At 40.6% G+C, this 20526-nt stretch overlaps 1 protein-coding gene across 2 annotated transcripts in view; it reads left to right on the forward strand.

The window, feature by feature from the left end:
• CD180 (CD180 molecule) overlaps positions 1-20526 on the forward strand; it is a 401296-nt gene that overhangs the window by 246734 nt on the left and 134036 nt on the right. For both annotated transcript variants that reach the window (XM_044063742.1, XM_044063741.1), the window contains exon 2: positions 12999-13119. In XM_044063742.1, coding sequence (XP_043919677.1) covers positions 13018-13119 — 102 coding nt within the window. In that variant the 5' untranslated portion in view covers positions 12999-13017. The remainder of the gene's footprint in view (positions 1-12998; positions 13120-20526) is intronic.

Here is a 20526-nt window from a genome sequence, read left to right on the forward strand (position 1 = left end):
GGAATATCTGTACCCACAAGCAGCTGCAGCTCACCTTCAGTCTCATTGCTACAGGTAGCTCCCTCTCTGAAGTAAACACCTCACCAGCCCTGGCTGCAAATGTGTGGCCTGTCTGGACCTTTGCCAAGCTATCAGACCCACATGCTTGTCTCCAAGCCTGACTGCATGTAACTGCATGAACACACGGTACTGCATTATCAGAATTATTCCCCATCAGGACATCTACAGGGATATCCTCAAACACACCTACTTGCTGGCTTCCTTTTCCACCCTCCCAGTCAAGGTGAACCCTAGCCAAAGGTATTTGGAATGGAGTCCCTCCTAAACCTCTGATTGAAGTAGACTGCCCAAGCAAGTTGTGCTCCTCTGAAACCATTGCAGGCTTTACAATGGTTAGGTCAGAGGCTGTGTCTCTCTTAGCCATGGCCTCTTTCCCATTCACTAAGACAGGATATAACCTCTTGTGGTAGTTTGGTACCCTTGTTGTCTCGAGACAACCTACTGTTGGCATTTTGTCATTCCCACTTACTGGCTCTCCCGCCTTTTGTTCCCCACGTTGCCCCCATGGACATCTATATGCGGGTGGGAGGTTGGCATAATGGTTAAGGTATTTACCTTGCAGTTACAAGGTACAGGGTTTGATTCTCACATGGGGTAATTGGCTAGGCTTAAAATGGCCCAGAAGGGCTGTTAGCCTAGTACTAATCTATGAACCTATGAACATGGCCCCATTGATTTCATTTAAAACATTTAACCCTAGGTCCTGGATGTGTATCTGGACTAGTGGCTTTCTCTGCTACTGACAGACTCTGTTGGGGCAGTCTGGGCTACCCACCATGGTTTCCCTTACACCCATGAGCAGCACTGTGTGTCCTTTTCCTGTGCAGTGATGCCCTGCTTGCTAGGTAGGTCTCCACTCTTTCCTAACTCATATACAATAAGGCATTGTCTAAAACCTAACCAGATTCTCATGTCCTCAGGCAAAGTACTAAGGGCTTGTCCCTTGCCAAAAGGTCTGTCAGCCCTTCAAAAGTGGTGACCTGACATCCACTCACCCACCTATGAAAATAAGTGCTTAGTTCAGCAGCATATTCACACACACTTTCATCTGCCTTGTGTCTATGCTCACAAACCTTTTTCCTATAAGCTTCAGGTGTTGACTTAAAAAAATCTAGCAAACAATTCTTTACAACATTATAATTTAAGCAGTCATTATCAGACAGTTTGGAAAGAACAGTTACTGCTTAACCATGAAATAAGGGGGTCAGGAACCATACCCAGAGGCCTTGGTCAATGTCATATTGTTTACATACCCTCTCAAACATATGAATGAAACTATCAAATTTATCCCCCTCTGTAAATTGTGGAAGAAATCTACTGAACTTTTTGGTTCTGGGCTTCGGTTACTCCCTTCCCCATTACCTCCATGAGTCTGGTGAATAGTCAGCATCTCCTTTTCATGTTGCCTCTACCTCTGTTTCTCTTCAGCTTCCAGGTGTCACAGTTTCTCATTTCCTCAGTTTTTAGATGCTTCAGTCTCTCTGTTGCCTCTATTTCCAATGCTTGGCCTCCAACTAAAGTCTCTAACTCCAGATGGATTTTTAAGTCCTCTGGTGAAAGGTTGAATGGTCAATTTTCTGAGAGTTGTACATCTCCATGGCCAGTCTGATTGTCCTCCTGATTGCTGTTCTCTGGCACAGTTGTGACTAAAGCTGCAATCATGTCTGCCTTAGTCATGTTGGCATGTGCCAGTCCTTTAGCCTGGCACATCTCAGCCAACTGGCTGCTTGTCAGCTTGCCATACTCCTCTGCTGTCATGCTTGCCTGCTCTCCCTTACAACTAAGCTAACAAAAAAAAAAATAAAACAATTGTGATATGAACTCTGAATGTTCACTGTGTGGCTGATTAAGAGTACAAACACTTTCAATGATCACTGTACACAAGCTACAGGAATTCAATATCCACACTAATACAAGCCAATTAATATGTGATGTCGCTATCTTACCACTATCTACCAATTAATATGTGATGTGGCTATCCCACCACTGACAAATTAATATGTGACACCTCTGCCCTGGCCGAGTAATCAAGGTGCCTCAATCCTCACCACTAACACCAGTGAGGGATGTGCACATTGGGAGGATGACAAGTACACAAACAGTAAAGTACAATTTCCCTTAAGAGCAGACAGAGATCACAGTCAGTCTGGGGCTAGTTTCTGCCTCTCTCTCTCCAGTTCCCCAATAAGACTCCCAACTGGCACACCTATAGGGTTAAGATCTCAGCCAAGTAGTCAAGCCAAAACCTCCAGCACTTTCTCTGTCCAACCAGTGCTTCATGTCCCAAGTAGGTGGCAGACACACACACACACACACACACACACACACACACACACACACACACACACACACACACACACACACACACACACACATATACACACACACACACACACACTTTGAGATTGATTTATACACAAACACACAGACACTCCTGGGGAAGGCTGGCACAGGTTCACTAGCTATGCCCCCTTCTGCCCAGACTAGAAGGTAGAAATCACTGCCACCAAGCACTTCTTATCAGCTATTATAAGGCCCTTACAAAGGGTAACCAATTCCACTGTGTAATGTTAATGTTATCCAAATGGTAAGTTGACCAACAGCAAAGCTATTTAGGAGTGGCCTATACAGTGTAACCAAATACATATGGAAGTACTCTAAGAGCTTAAATATCTCTAAACAAACCAGACACAATTAAAAGGTTTAAATATATTTAATAAAAATAATAAAATCACAAGACAATATTCAACTCAATACAGTAACAGAGTTCATAATCACAGGAAATATTTTAAAACAACATTGCAGGACAGTCTCAAATAAATAGATAAATCATCTAAACCACTCTTTACTCATTTCCTATCTAGCTCTAAGAGAAATACTATACCTAAATCTTTACAGAGCCAGGCAAATGCAAGTGCTGAATGGATGTTTACAGGTCCAAAGACAAGATACAAAATGCACAGACTTTCTGTCTGAGATAGTTCCTAAATTACTATCAAATATTTCTGCTGAGTTATCTCAGATTACTTCACTCTTTGTCACCTCTGCCTTTAGTTCCCAGGCTAGCAGAAACGTAAAATTTAGCACTTCTGTGTCAAAAATACTTATCTCTTAGAAGTTTTGCCTGGAACTGGAAGTTGTAAAACAGTTAAATACTTTTACCTTTGAAACCTGTAATTATTTATGTTTCCAGACAATAGAAATAATCCTCTAGCTGTAAGCATCCTGTCTTCTAGCTGAAATTGAGAGATACCACAGTCATAACCAATTTCAACTTATCTTCTTACAGTTTTGCAAGTTAACTCTGTATATTGCAGCTTCTTACTATCAGAACATATATTTGCATAAGCATTTAGTTCATATACATTTCTGTTCTTTTCCAGTAGGGTACACTGTTGTTATATTCTTGAAGCTCAGTACATAACATACAGTTTTCTTACATTTGTAAGACAAGCATACAAACCATATTACTATTCTCAAATAACACTGAATTATTTACAAAATTCCAGCTAGCTAGGCTGGCAGCCTTCACAACATTTTCCACTCCCATAGTGCTTTTCTTGTGCAGCATCAGTGTCTTCCAGCTACCAATCAAACCAAAAAAAAGAATAGTATAGGCATAACACTACTCAGTGCTAGAGGGCTCAATAAATATTTGCCAACTGTAGAATCATTCCTGACCCCAGAAAAAGTCATCATCTGCATCATTGTCACTGAAACATTATTCCAGTGTAACAATAACATGTTTCGATCAGTATTCATTGCCAACAATCAATCAGACCCTGAACTGAGAAAATCTCAGTTCTCAGTGATGATGATGTGTCAATGCTGCACTGTAATTATATCACGTCAAGACATATATAGTAAGAAAATGTCCTCAGACATCTCTATATCCTAGTAACTACCAATAAAATATCTTACCATGTCCTAATTAATTAAGAAACACACTCTATGATACCTACAACCATTTAGAAAATCTAAGTAAAATACAGTCCAAGCAGTGTTATTCTTGAGGATTTCACCTATCTCTCCTTAAACATGAACCTTACACTACTACAAATAAATATAAATGAGACTTCCTAGATTTTGTCAGTGTAATCTCTAGACCAAATAATATAGCCCCCTACCAGGAGTTCAAATTTGCTGGATCTTGTTCTCACCAATTTGGCCTCATTCTTCCTGTACCTACCCCATCAATGATCAACTCTGGCCACCATTCAGTAGCATTCATTATTTTGGTCTACCTTGACTTGTCCACATACATTAGTATCATTAGAGAGTTCTCAAAGAAAAGTTTTCTACAGCTGTCTGATAATGTGAAGCCATTTACAAGTCCACTCCCCTGCAGTAACCAAAACTGTTGCATTCGCTAATACATTGTAATCATACCTCAACCCCTGCATTAAGAAGTCAGCCTCAGTCTGAAGCAAACACAATGTCATGCCTAGGAACAAGCTCTTGTGGTGGAACCCTAATATAAGCAAGTTATATATCAAAAGAAAAATGTCTCTCACTGAGGAATATACTGAAAACCCTATGCTCCAGAAGTGAACTGTGGAGGTTAAGCTGAAGATTAAGGCTCAAAATTAAATCTACAGTTGATTAATTGACACCTCTATCAGAGGCAACCATAAGCTGAACTATGTTACAAATCTTAGGAACAATACCCTACATTGCACCAAACTGATAGCAGTAACACATATTTAGCTCTAAGGACAAGGCCAACATACCAGCAGATAAATATAGCACATACTTATCCCCACTTTCATTCTCAGCTTCTCATAACATGCCATCATGTTAGAGTGCATGCCAAGGATCACCTTAGAGTCCTAAAGACAATCTCCAAGGCTAAAAATGCTAGCTTGGTTGTTTCTGAAAATGAGACATGCACTGTATCCTAGTTAATATGAAGCACTTTCTTACAGACTCATTTCTGAATCTGTTCAGGCTCATCTTCTCAAGTGGTTTTGTGTTAGAGGAGTGGAGAATAGCACCTTACCAGCCTTTTATGTAAATTAATGAAACATGTCATTATGGAAGTCATGAATAAAGATATTAGCGCTTACATTCCCTATGTGAAAAGAGGTTCCTGCCTATGTAACTCAGAAGACATCTTTGAAAAAGTCATTGAGGCATTAAATGAGGGCAAATGTATTTATTTAACATTTGTTGACCAGGAAAGTCAGACTAGGACAGAGCCTATTTTCAGTGGAGGCCTGGGGAGAAATGCTCCAGATGCATAGCTTTCAAATGTGGGAAGAAACCCATGCGAACACCAAGAGGATATGCAGACCCACACAGAAGGCACCCAAGCCAAGAATCAAACTAGGTAACCTCTTGCTGTGAGGCAACAACATTAACCGCTGCACCACTGCACCATATACATCTTACCCTAACAAGGCCAAGGCCTTCCATACCATTCCACTCTCTGGCATAATCAAACAGTTCATAGGTTCATAGGTTCATACTAGGCTATCTGCCCTAGGGCATTTATAAGCCTAGCCAGAGTGTGTTTGGCTTTCGCCACCCATTTTAAATGAATTTTGCTATGCCCTTTTTCGAGGTTAGTATACTATGCCTCTGTCTAACAGTGACACAGAAGTGATACCCAGGGTAAACCTACAATCTCCCATCCACTCATCAAGATTCCTCTTGAAGAGAGTCAATGAGGGACTCTGCCTAACCTGGACTGGGATTTTATTCCAGAGTAAAGGGAGCCTCTGGGTTATGAATCTGTCCCTCCAGCATATCCTATTTATTTCAGTGCTGAGGTTCAAGTCTCTCAAGCGCTTAGCTCGATGGGATTTGGATTTTCTGAGGTGCAGCATGTCCATTAATTCTGGACTGGACATGGCTTTATACGTCAGGCACAGATCGCCTCTGAGCAGGCGGTATGCCACTGAGTAGAGCTGAAGTTTCTTTAACCGGGCAGCATATGGCATCTGTTTGAGCCCTTTGATCCTCTTGCTGAGGTACTTTTGGGGTCTTTCCAGTTGCTACAGGTGTCTGGTAAGGTACATCCCAAAAGGGATGAGTAAAGAGGCACGATGACCTCCCCTAATCTAGATGTGAATCCCTTCATGATTAGGTGGGCTATATAAAATGTTTTTCTAACCACTTTGGCCTCGTGGTTTTCCCTATGTGAAAAGAGGTTCCTGCCTACGTAACTCAGAAGACATCTTTGAAAAACAACCCTCTCCTCCTTCCACCCAAAACTATGACCTGTGAGAGATACACTTATATAGCCAAACTGGAAGCAAAGCTCTTTTCACCAAAGACTGGACTAGACAGTCAAGAGGAGAAGGTAAACACTTGCACCGCACCACACTCATCACATAGTCCCTCAAAACCTACACCACCAAAACACACACACACACCAAAGCACAAAACACGCACCTACATTCACGGAGGCTCTCAGTAAAAATCTGCCCAAACAACCGAGACCTCCAAAGCAGAAATGCAAGCAACCTCCACCCTCCCAACACAACTCAAATGGCACATAGCCCACATACTCAGTGTGCCACTCAACTACAGCCCATAAGGCATAACGTACCCAACACTCTAGTCATAGGTGACTCTATAGTCAGGCACACTGATGTTCCACTCACCAGGCTAAATAAGGAAAATGTTACTGTCAGCTGCCTGTCAGGTGCCAGGATCTGCCACATAATGCATACACTTAGGTCACTCTACAAGTACAAATATGACTCTGTCATTGTCCATGTTGGTGTGAATGACCTGAGACATACCTCCCTGGACTACATGAAAAGAGACATGGAGGAGCTCTCTGATCTGTAGTCCAGGCAGATATGATCCTAGCCCTGAGTAGCATCCTACCATCACCCAGAATGATGCCACAGTACAAGGACAAAATGACTGATTTTAACAATTGGCTAAGCTTCTGGTGTCATTCTAAGGGAATCCAGTATCTGTCTGCCTGGGATGACATGATCGACAGATCACACTGCTTTGCCAGAGATGGCCTGCACCTGTTGCCCTTGGGATTCCGGATACTGGCAAAGGCTCTTTGCCACCCCTATAGTGCCTTTTTTAAGCAAGGTTCATATGACAAATTCACCACCGTAACAGGTACAAGCAAGCAAAATCTGAGGGTAATGCTACTCAATGCTAGAAGTCTAAACCTCAAAATGCACTCACTTGAGGCACTCCTTAAAATGGAGAACATTGACATCTGTGCAGTAACAGAGACCTGGTTCAAAGCTCCAGAGAGCACCCCTGCATTAACAGGCTATAATTCATACCACACCTTTTGGCCACCAAATCTAGACCGAAACACTAGAGGTGGAGGCATGTCCATATTCATTAAGGATATCCACACCTCCAAGCTAGTTGCTCAGCATAATGCATCCAAGATTATCCAAGTTAAACTAACTCTGGGCAAAACCACCATCCAGATTGTAGCTTGCTACAGACCCCTCACCATGCCCCAGGATTCCCACTCCTCTTTTCTTGATACACTGGAAAATATTAAAGTAAAACCCAACACTCTAATAATGGGTGATTTCAACTACCCTACCATTAACTGGGAAAATTACTTATGTACCAACTCTTTTGCTCAATGTTTTCTGGAAATCATCAATTTCAATGCCTTGGATCAACTTATCCACACTCCCACCAGGGGCACCAATATCCTAGACCTGGTCATCACCAGCATGGGTGACTGGTATTCCACACCAGAAGCCAGCTCCTCATTGGTCAGATCCGACCACAAGCTAATCACCCTAGACATCCACATCCCGCTCCCACCCCCCATTAGGAAAACAACCGTAAAAAAATTCTCCAAAGCAAACTTCACGCTTCTTAAGAAAGAAGTGGCAAACTTCACAACACTCATGCAGATGGACAATAGAGTTACGACTGCTGAATCCTACACAAATACACTTTATAAGCACTTACACGAGTGCATGGATCATGCTATCCCTAACACAACCAAGATGCTATCTTCCAAAAAAAGGAAGCCAATCTGGTGGTCTTCTGCCATAAACAAACTCTACAACAGAAGAAAGAAACTGTTGCAAAAAAGAGTAAAATCCCACGATTGGAGGAACTCCCTGGTCAGCCTCAGTAAGAAGTTAAGATCCCTCATAAAATCCTCCAAAGCTAGTTATGAAAACAAAATCGCCACTGATTCTAAAGACAACCACAAAGCATTATATAGCTATGTCAAGAATCTCAATGGCAACACTCAGATCTGCTCTGAGTTACAGCACAATGACACTAATTATACAGAACCAACTGACATTGCCAAAATCCTGGCAGATAGGTTCAGTGCTAACATTACCGCCCCCTCACCCCCTAAAGGGCCCATCTTTATATCTGAAGAATGCAAAGTTCCTTTAATCACGACTGCACAGGTAAAATCCTCACTCTCCAAAGCCAAGAACACAGCATCCATGGGACCTGACAACATCCCAGGCTGCCTTCTACACAAACTACAGAATGAACTGGCACCCCACCTAAGTACCATGTTCAATCATAACCTCACCTCAGGCTTTGTGCCCATTAAATGTCACACCGCAACGGTTATCTCACTCCACAATGGGGGGGGGGGGGCACAACAGACCCTAGGAACTACCGCGCCATTTGCCTGATGAGCCTGGTCTGCAAGGCCATGGAACGTATCATCATGGAACTCATAAACAAAGACATTGGAGATCTCCAAACTCTGGACCTCACACAGTTCGGGTTTGTAAAAGGCAGATCATGTCTCCTAAACCTGATAGACTTCTTTGAAGTAGTCACTAAAGCCATAGATGAGGGTGAGGTGGTTCACATAGCCTATCTAGATCTCGCCAAGGCGTTCAACACCATCCCCCACTCTGGAATTATAGATAAACTCACTAAACTAGGTATAAATCCCTATGTCACAAGATGGGTTGCCAACTGGCTTACTGACAGAACCCACACTGTGAAAGCAGCAGACTCCAAATCAGACTTCAGACCGGTGACAAGTGGAGTACACAGGTTTCAGTCCTGGATCATCTCCTGTTTGGTATCTACTTCTCTGAAGTGCAGGCTAACACAGAAGGTCTTTGGCTAACTAAATTAGCAGATGACTGCAAACTAGGAGTCATAATCGAAACTCCTAATGATGTGGATATCCTACAAAAGGGCCTTACTGAGACAGATGCCTGGTGTCAAAGCCATGGTCTCAAGCTCAATGCCAAAAAGTGCATTGCCACCCCCATTGGTAAAAACTCTGTACCCATGAACTGCCACATAGGCGGTAGTCTACTTAACACCGAAAGTGTGATAAGAGTCCTTGGGACACAGGTGGACAGTAGTCTCTCCTTTGATAATCACATCACCACAGTGGTCAGGAAATCCTTCTATGTGGCACACCTCATCACAAAAGGTTTCTCATCCAGAAAAAAAGAGGTCATTGTTCCCCTCTACTCATCACTCATTAGACCCATTATAGAGTACAATGCCCCTTTTGGTATGTACCTCACAAAACATCTACAACTACTGGAAAGGCCACAAAAATACCTCACAAAGAGGATTACTGGCCTCAAACAGATGCCTTATGCAGACCATCTAAAAAAACTCCAGCTTTACTCCGTCGCATATCACCTACTCAGAGGCAAACTCTGCCTAACATACAAAGCTATGTCAGAGCCAGAGCTGTTGGACATGCTCCACTTAAAGAAATCCCAATCCCTTCGAGCTACACACTCTAGAGACCTAAACCTTGTCACCACAATAAACAGAACATGCTGGAGGGATAGATTCCTGTCCCAGAGACTTCCCATACTCTGGAACAGACTACCTATCTATGTCAAACAGGGCTCCTCATTAGCACTCTTCAAGAAAAATCTTGATGATTGGATGGGTAATAGGAAATTCACCCCGGGGATCACTTCTGTGGTTCTGCTTGACAGGGGCACAGGAAAAGAATTTTCTTGAGTGGCGAAAGCCAGGGTACCTTTTTGGCTAGGCTTGTATAGGCCCTAGGGCCAATAGCCTAGTACCTACCTATGAATCTATGAACTACACACTTGTTTTGATTTAAGAGGAAATACCGTGTGTTGTCCAGAAGCAGACACCATAGATTGACTGTGCCTCAACCACTGTTATTATAAATGTCCTGTAAGAGTTACTCACCAGGAACAAGATTCATCATCATCATCAACCCCCTTTACTCATTTTCCACATAGGGTCGGGCTGTCATGTTAACTATTGCCATCACTCTCAATTCAATGCCACACTCTTGCTTTCTTTGATATTCTTGCCTGACTGCCACAGATCTTCTCTTACACAATCCATCCACCTCTTTGCTGAATACCTTTGTTTCCTCTTACCTTCTTCCTGTCTGTCCCAAATCTTCTTCACCAGATTGTCTTCTGCTTTCCTGCACATGTGCCTGAACCACAGTAATCTGTTCTCTTTGTTCTTTTCTACAACTAGAGCTACTTTGGTTTCTGCTCTTATGTCCTTATTTCCTCATCTGCCTCACAGTGTGCAACCTACCACCCATCTCAGGCACTTCATTTCTGTCACCTCCAGCTTCCTCATCTGCTCTGTCTTTACTGCCCAGGTTTTTGTACCATACAGTAGTACTAGTCACACCACTGTTCTGTACACCTTACTTTTCAGCTTCTCTGGCATTCTTCTGTCATACACTACACCTAACATTCTGTGTCAGTTATCTGCAGCCCTTCTGATACGAGCTTTAACCTCTTCATTCAGACTTTCTTTCTCCTCATCCCCCCCGATACTTGAAGCTATTAATCTGTTCCACTATCTTCCCATCTTTCTCAGTTTTAAGCTTCTTCTGATTTCCCTAATTTGCTGCCATTACCACTGTCCTATCTGTGTTTAGTTTCATCCCTTGTGCCTTCAGGTTTGTATTCCATTCCCCTCTGCTTTGTTGAAGTTCTTGCTTAGAGTTTGCCTGCAATGCCACATCACCTGCACATGGCAACTTTGTTGCTCTTTCCCTCTGTCCTGTTTGCTAATGTAGTCCATCACATGTATGAGCAGCAGTGGGATCAGAGCTGAACCTGGGTGCATACACACTTCCACTGGGAACCCCTCTGTGAGACTGAACACTGTACTTGAGTCATTAGGTCCTTGCACATACCCTACACTAATTCTACCAATGTTTCTGGGACTTTGAATCACCACATTACTGCCCAAATCATCTTTCTTAGGACCTTGTCATATGCTTTCTCCAAGTATAGGAATGCACACTTGGACTCTTTCTTCATCTCTGTCTCACTGCAAAAATCAGGTCAGTTGTGCTGCATCCTGATTTGAATCCAAACTGCTCATCTCCCATCTTACTTTCTACTGCTCTGTGTATCCACGTATCATTCAACCTCTCCAGAACTTTCATGCAATGTGACGGGAGTTTGATACCTGTACTGCCCACAGTTGTGGCTGTCCCCTTTGTTCTTGTACACTGACACAAGCATGCTTATTCTCCAGTCATCTGGTCATGTTTATTTATTTATTTTATTTTACATTTGTTGACCGGGTTAATTCGACTGAGCTAAGTAGCCCTTTTTCAGTGCAGGACCAGGGAGAAAAGCTCCACAGTTTTACAATTTTAGTGTTAACAGTGTCAGCGATGGCAAAAATAATAGCGGGGATAAAACATAGTAAGCATACATAAGAGAAAGTATTCTGTATATAAACATTTTCAAAAAAAGTGAAAAGAGTCCATAGTGCATGTAATCATTTCATGAGATGTGGGGCATTAGAAATGGAGGTAAGAGATGCAGAAGAAGAATGATACCTTGAAGAGGTTTACGAGCTAAAAAGGTTTGAAGTTTTGGTGATTACATATGACTTAATGGCCTAGATCAGGGAGGATGAGTGCAGAGGCAGGACCAGTGAGTTTGGAGGTACTCTCTAGTGACAGTTTTGAATTGATTTGGATGTTTGAGGGGTCTGATTTCTAGTGATAATTTGTTCCATGATATGGTAGGATTGTAGTTTACTAAAGGAACAAGATTAATTAAGCAATAACCCATGCCTGGGTGTGGATAATGCTGGATTTACCCACGGTTAGTGTGGTTTGGTCATGAGGGCGAAGCCCAAGTGGCCAAACAAAGACAACCGTGGGTAAATCCGGCATTACCCACACCCAGAAGTGGGTTCTTGCTATTATACAATGACATTATTTAAGAATTGTATAATGCCTCCGTGTTGCCGTTCCACAGCTGTCCGGTATTCTGCGGCAGTTCTGATGTACTGCGCATGTGTATGCTTACACAGTACATCAGAGCTGTGTGTGGAAGCAATGGAGAAAGGAAGATCTCAATTGCTTTTTAAAAGATGTCTCGCTATGTTAAAAGAGAAAGAAAGATCTTTGTTGCTTTTTTTTAAGATATCTTGCTATAGCAAGATTACAGCAACAGAGCTCTTCCGTTCTCCATTGTCATCAAAAACACAAAAAAATTAAGACTTATACTAATTGAAAAAGTCTGGGCGACCGGACCTTTTCCATTAGTATAAGTCGGATTTACAATGGGCATGCTGACCAATCAGCATGCACGTTTTGGAATATTAATGGGGGGGGGTCATTGTATAATAACTTATATTCTATTGTGTTCTGTTTCATGAGATGGCAAAATATTAACCATGGCAGAGGGAATATGCATCAGCTTCTGTGTTTGCTATTGTATTTCTGTTTGCTTGTGACCTCCCATTTGAAATATAATATACCTTGCCTGTTAGACAACCTGTAAATATAAAACTAAACAAGACCAGCATATGACTCTTTCTTTTTTTTAAGATTGTTAATATATGTAGTGTTTTACTGAAAGTGATTGCATTCTGTAATCTATATTTTGTTAGACTAGAAAACTATATAGAAGACATCAAGAAAGGGCATTAGTTTTAATTTTCATGAGCTGAATTTCACTTTGCCTCAAGTTAATGTATTACATTTTATGACTCTTTTATCACAGGATCCGACTACAAACAGAAATGCAAATGGCTGCTCTCTACCATTTTCTGCTTTGGATACTTGCCCCTCTTACAGTGGCTGGAGATGTTAATAACAACATTGTACATCTGACATGCTTACAGGTAAGAAAAATGAATTAAAAAGCTCTTCTTAGATACGTCTCAAAAAGAAACAATTCAAGACACGAACACAGATGTATTGTCATTCTGGCACAATCTATAATAAATGTACTACTAAGCATCAATGAATATTCATAGCATAATCGGTGAACATGCAACATACAGATAGACTCTGAATGCATTGGTTTCCTTAAGTATACTACAGACTGTACAGTGTCATCAGCAATATGTACAATTGTATTGTCAGTACTTCCGTACATACTGTTCACTGGAGCTCTTTCCATTTATCTGCATAAGTACATATGTGAATCTCTGCTTGTCAGTGATGTAGATGCATCCACCTGTATGCACAGTGGTCAATCTTACACTCCTCCAATATGTCATAGATATTTTGTGTTGCAGACAATTTTGCCAAAAAAGTGACTATCAACATGTATAAATAGATTTTTAAGGACTAATAATAATATAGGTCTGTAATAAGAGCAGTATATCCCACCACAGCAATGCCAGTAGGTACCACAATAGCTTTGAAGCTACCTGCAGGTCAGGTATACCTTAAAGTAGGTATGTGCACACAGCTTTTAAGCACCATTTGCTCCATATATAATTAATGAGGTTCATTACAATTCAAGGTTTTGGAATCCCATTTGTTCATAGCCACTTAAGTTCTCAAAATTCAGTGCATTAGCTAATAGATCAGCAACAGGAAGGTGTTCAGCGCAACTGCCCAATAGGTAACATTAAACAGGACCATCTGCATCACTTGCCTGTTACCCTCCAATGATCGGATACTATCTTATAAGCACCACTTTTAAAATGTGATTTTGATACATTTACTGCTCATATCATTGCTGTCTGCAAACTGACTGAGGCCTCATTAAGCAATTTTTCTGAAGGCTTTTTTCCTGACCTGCATCATTGAGATGGCTACTGTGAGGAGGCTCTGGCATGTCTGAGTGCTGAACTTTGTAATGATCAACATATGAAATCATATTGTGAAGGAGCACTGACGATAAACAGATCTTCTAGACTGGAGTACAAGTTTGCCACTGCTGCAATGACCTGCATTAGAGGTATGCACAGTACCTTCACCGGAGAGTCACAGAGATGCGAGGACAGCCTGCAGATGCCTGCAGTAAGTCTAATAATACCCACTTTAACTGTGCATTCCTGTGGATACCATATATATATATATATATATATATATATATATATATATATGTGTGTGCGTGAGCCATATGCTCTTATTACTCCTTTTAGAGTCCCTACTTAGCTATTCTGTCGCATATCTCACATGGTTAAACAATAAGGCATGGTGACTGCTCCTCCTCTATGTGTGGGTTCAATTCCATTGTAGTTTTTCCTAAAATAGTGTTTGTGATGTACATAATATTGGACATAAAAACTCTTTTTACACATCCTGCATGGCCATGTTTCCCTGATGCCTATAGCTCCTAAGCTGCAGATGACTACGCATTTCTCCATTATCCATAATACTAAGACACCATCACATGGTATACTTCTGTATATGTGAATGCTGAGTCATACAAACCCACATTATTCCTCTCTGCTTTAGAAAATGCACAGTAAAGTTAAATGTGTTTGTTGTACACATGGTCATGAATGTAAGAGCACTGCAGGTCAGCATGTCTACCAGGTGATGGACTTTGTAAAAAATAACGCAGTCAGCTGTTACACATCTCAGTTATGTACGGAACATGAAGGCCTATAGCGCTTAGGTGTCAGATGGGTGCATATTCCTCCATTACTTGCAGAAATATGGACACATCAACAGTAGTTTCTTATGGGGAAGGTATTGTACTGTCTCTTAGCTCAACCTGTTAAGCAAGCCTCTCACAGCTAAGCTGTTAAATAATTTCAAAATCACCCTCTCAGATAAATTAATGGAACAAAGTGAACACTTTCGGCTTGCTTTTCAGATCATATATCAAAGGTCAGAAAGGGAATGCAAAACCCAGAAATACAAAAACAGTTAATACATTGCTTCCTAGAGCAAGTAAAAGGGGTCCCAGGGGATATTAAATGCATTTATGAAGAAACTTCAGATACCCTCACTGATTTGGTACAAAAATTAATGAGGGGACAAACTATGGCCAGTGATGGGGCATTATACTCACACTATATCTTTGCACTAGGAGAAGGGGGTAGCCATTTGAGGTAATTAGTGAGGTAAAAAGCAATAGAAGGCAATATTGGTGTGACTAACCACCAGCAGAAAGAGCTGCATCAGCACCGCCGGTTCCTGCTTCTGTATCCCTAGCACCAGGATCAAATACAGATAATGAATAGAAAGTACCTATATGTTTTTTATGTAAAAAAATATGGCATGTTAAGCAATATTGTGATCATTACAAGGCTTGGGGTAAAAGAAAGGAAGAACAGTGTGTGTTTCCAAAAACAGAACCAAAACATTCACAAGATAAGTCAGAGATACAAGTCAATGTACAGAGACCTTACAATATTGATAAATACAGCTATAAGGGTCATCAATAATGGGAAAAGGGGAAGTATGCCCCATAGATTTTCAGGCAGCTTTGCCTGTAAATCCAAAATACTTGGAAGAACAAGCAGAGGAAAGAGCTAGGCAGCAGTTACGTAAAGAAACTGAAAAAAAAAATCTAAATATGTAGATCACTCAGATACAAAGGAAGATGACAAACAAAAGCATACAGTGCGCCACATTGCAGCTGACAACAAAAATGAGGATTCTCTTACAATAGGGGTGTGCCCCCCTACCCTGGTATATTTCCTGACTACCTTTAAAAAGGGTCAAGACAGACAACTACTGATTGATATCTGTGTGGAGGGGTCAGTATGGCAAAATGCTTTATTAGACACAGGCACAGGAAGCAGCAGTATCTGTCAAAAACAGACAGTTACCTGTAAATCCTACAAAAAAGGTTTGCATTTCTGCATTTAATGGCACAGGGTGTCAAAAACAGACAGTTACCTGTAAATCCTACAAAAAAGGTTTGCATTTCTGCATTTAATGGCACAGTGTGCTATGCAGTAAGCAGCCAAGATGTAAACATTAAATTTCACCAAGAAGGACAGCCATGGAAAGGTGCATTTTTAATGCATCCATCTTGTTCAACTATCAATATTGGTACGGATATTTTAGGACCTTCGAGCATAGTAATTGATTTGATGAACAGTATTTTGTTGATGGGAGACAGGGCAACAGGAAAGGAAGAGGTAAGTGCAGTTTGCTGTGCAATCTCCCTACCTGAAAAACCTAATAAGCCTATAGGACATGTAAATGCAGACAGTGAGGATGTGTGGCAACATTTACAACAACAATTTCCAATCAGTGGTCCAAGAGACCCAGTGACTGTGGAAAGCTGAAAATGCCAGTGGGGGTTAGGTAATGATCAGGATTACATACCTCCTTTTCAAAAACAGTATCCCATTCCTAGGGAGGCAGAAGAACACATGGAAAAATGTATTGCAGATTGGGAAAAGGAAGGATTCATACAAAAGGCAACAGTCCCACAAATTCACCTATCTGGCCAGTTAAAAAGAAAGATGGTAGTTACTGTCTTGTTATTGATTTAAGGAAAGTAAATCAGTACACAACTCCTACAGCACATTTAATTCCAGGAGTTCCACAGCTGGCTGCACGTATTAAGCCACATGGTAAGTGGTTTACAGTAATATCTAGCAAATGGCTTTTGCAGTACCACTTAGAAAAGAGACTGGCCAAGAGTTGCCTTTACATTCAAAAATCAGCAGTGTGTCATGACAAGGTTACCTCAGGGCTTTCAAAACAGTCCTGTCATTTTTCATCAGACTGTAGGCTGCAACAGCTGGAAAAAGATGATTCATTGTTACATTACATTGATGACATATTGATTCAGTCTGAAAAAGTGGAGGAGCATGTACGATTTCTTAAAAAAAGTCTTTCATACTCTGCAAAAGGCAGGGTTTAAGGTCAAAAGTGAAAACATTCAGTTTATAATGCAAGAAGCTAAGTTTCTAGGTACTATCATAAAACCATCAGGAAGGTCTCCTTACCCAATGCGTGTGCAAATCATTTTACAAATGGAAAGGCCACTAACAATAACAGATTTGCATAAATTCATGGGAATCATAAATTACAACAGGGAATTTATAGGGGATAATGCAGCTGTGGCAGCTCCTCTATACAAAACGTTGCAGGAACAAAAGAATCCCACCCTTTTAGAGTGGGGACCACATGAAGACGAAGCATGTTCACAAATAAAGGTAAAGTTAGCACAAGCTACAGTATTAATAGCACCCACACCAAAGTTGCCATTTGTGTTACAAGCAGCAGCCAGAAAGAAAACATTATCTGTTGTATTGTTACTGGAATGGCCGCATGGCAGTGACAACAGAATGGAAAAAACATGACATCCTGTCACCTTCTGTAGTCGAAAAATGACTCCAGTATACAACAATTATTAGCCATTTACTGGGGTATTAAGCAAACTGAGTATTTAACCATATTTTCCAGTATTATAGTACAAATACCACACCAAGCAGTAAAAGCTATGGTAGACAATTTTGAAATTAATAAAATCACAGATGGTATTAGCCAAGCAGTTTTGCAGAATGGATGGCACTTTACGGAATGTAAACTGTCACCATACAGACAGGGGACAAATATTATTTGTCAAATCACATGGGATATGAATAAAAACAACATAACTGCTTAAATGCTTAGAAAAAATTATGACACCTGATGTATAATTTTGGCATCTGACTTTGACCATTTCATGCCATCTGTCTGAAGATGGAGCAAGGTTTTGGGACAAAGGTAAAAATACTGGACTGGATTTGCTTTGGTTCCAGAAAATCCCAAGTTGGGGGTCTCCTGAAATTATCAAGTTACCAGGACACATATCAGCTCTGAGGGCTGAGTTAGAGGCAGTACTGTATGTGCTTACATATTATAATCATGTTAACATTTTCTCAGACTGCACCTATGTAGTAAATTATTTGACTGCACATGGACACTTTTGTGTAAGGTGAGGATTTGTAGACAGTGCAGGCAAACCACTGCAACATGCTGAAGTGTTAAAATACATATATAAAGTAATAACAATGTCAAACTAGCAGGGGAAATACAGTATCTTAAAGGTAAAAGCACATCAGAAACCAAGAAATGAAACTTATAGGTTAAATACTTTAGCTGACACATTAGCAAAACAGGCAGCACAGAGGGAAAAAACTTCCAGAGCATGTATATACTGATACAGAAGTTAGTGTCTTAAAAGATTTAGACAAAGAGTTGATTGAGGAAGACATTATAAATATTCAAAAGCAACAGGGCTTAAAAGAAGAAACTGGTCAGTGCATGCTAGCAGGAATACCACCAAAGGAATACTATGCATACACTACTTCTAAAGAATTGAAGTTACCATATGTGCCATTTCAGCTGGCACAACAATCAGTCAAGTTAAATCACAAAATACTGGGACATCTAGGAGCTGATAAACTATGGGCAGTTGTAAAAGAAAATTACTGGAACCCAAGTTTAAAAAATATTTCTAAGTTAAATGTAGAGGAATGTCTGATCTGTCTGTAAGTAAATGCTAAAAGTAAAAAAACCTGAGTTACACCAAGTGCAGCCAGCAGATGGGCCATGGTATGCAGTTCAAATAGATTATGATGGTCCCTTGCCAACAACAAAGGGAGGGTACAGATACCTACTAGTAGTAGTGGACATCTTTTAAAAATGGGTAGAGGCAATTCCTACTAAAATTATGATAGCAGAGGCAACAGCAGAAGCTTTATGGAAAAATATTTTCTGTCATTGTGGATTGCCAAGAATTATCGAATCAGACAATGGGCCACAGTTTGTTAGTGACCTAATAAAGCAAATGTGTAACCTGTTAGGAATTCAACAAAGATTTCATGTCCCTTGTCACCCACAGTCAAACAGAATTGTAGAGCTTAATGAATTGTATACTCAAGGAGCATCTTAAAAAAGCATGTCTTAAAAAAGGAAATGTATGGGTGCAACATTTGTCAGGCATACTTATGGGCATAATGACAGCACCTAACAGTAAGACAGGAATATCTCCTCATGAAATAATGACAGGGAGAAAACTGCCATTACAGTTACCTTTTGATCCTGATACACCAGACGGTAGACTTATGTTAGAAATCAGCAAGCATCAGCAATGGTTAAAACAGCTTATGTATGTGATTACAATGCAAAAGAGCAAGCTTTCCCCTATGGAAAAAGTTCCCAATATTACCACCAGAAGAAATCCTTCCCTGTGGAATAAAGATATTAGTAAAATGTTTCAGACAGAAGGACCATGGAATAGCAATTGGCAGGGACCTTTTGAAGTAGTGGAACAAATAAGTCCATTGGTGTACAAAATAAAAGGTAAAAAGAAAACCAGAACAATGTTAGTGCATAGAGATCAAATGAGAATAATCAAAACCAGGAAAAAGACAGAGTCACAAAAGTGAAATGCATGTATTTTCTATTCAGAAAATGAAATTGAAGCTGCCTAGAATGCATCTGTTTGGAATACAGAAGAGCAAAAGGCAGACAGCAACAGATGTAAAATACGTCTACTTTACATGTGTGCTAGTTAAGCCAATATCTCTTGTTTTTTTACAATATTTTGTAATTGTATAATAGCACCAGGAGTAGCAGACACCCCAGCAGAAAAAGCATATGAGATTAATGTTAATGATATAAAGTTGTATTGGGCAAATGATACTACAAACAGAACTTAAGGTAAAGAAACTGAAAAAAAAAATCTAAATATGTAGATCACTCAGATACAAAGGAAGATGACAAACAAAAGCATACAGTGCGCCACATTGCAGCTGACAACAAAAATGAGGATTCTCTTACAATAGGGGTGTGCCCCCCTACCCTGGTATATTTCCTGACTACCTTTAAAAAGGGTCAAGACAGACAACTACTGATTGATATATGTGTGGAGGGGTCAGTATGGCAAAATGCTTTATTAGACACAGGCACAGGAAGCAGCAGTATCTGTCAAAAACAGACAGTTACCTGTAAATCCTACAAAAAAGGTTTGCATTTCTGCATTTAATGGCACAGGGTGTCAAAAACAGACAGTTACCTGTAAATCCTACAAAAAAGGTTTGCATTTCTGCATTTAATGGCACAGTGTGCTATGCAGTAAGCAGCCAAGATGTAAACATTAAATTTCACCAAGAAGGACAGCCATGGAAAGGTGCATTTTTAATGCATCCATCTTGTTCAACTATCAATATTGGTACGGATATTTTAGGACCTTGAGCATAGTAATTGATTTGATGAACAGTATTTTGTTGATGGGAGACAGGGCAACAGGAGAGGAAGAGGTAAGTGCAGTTTGCTGTGCAATCTCCCTACCTGAAAAACCTAATAAGCCTATAGGACATGTAAATGCAGAC

The sequence above is a fragment of the Protopterus annectens genome, chromosome 2.part2 (assembly GCF_019279795.1).
Source record: "Protopterus annectens isolate FY-2018-M chromosome 2.part2, PAN1.0, whole genome shotgun sequence".
Classification (NCBI taxonomy): Eukaryota; Metazoa; Chordata; order Ceratodontiformes; family Protopteridae; genus Protopterus; species Protopterus annectens.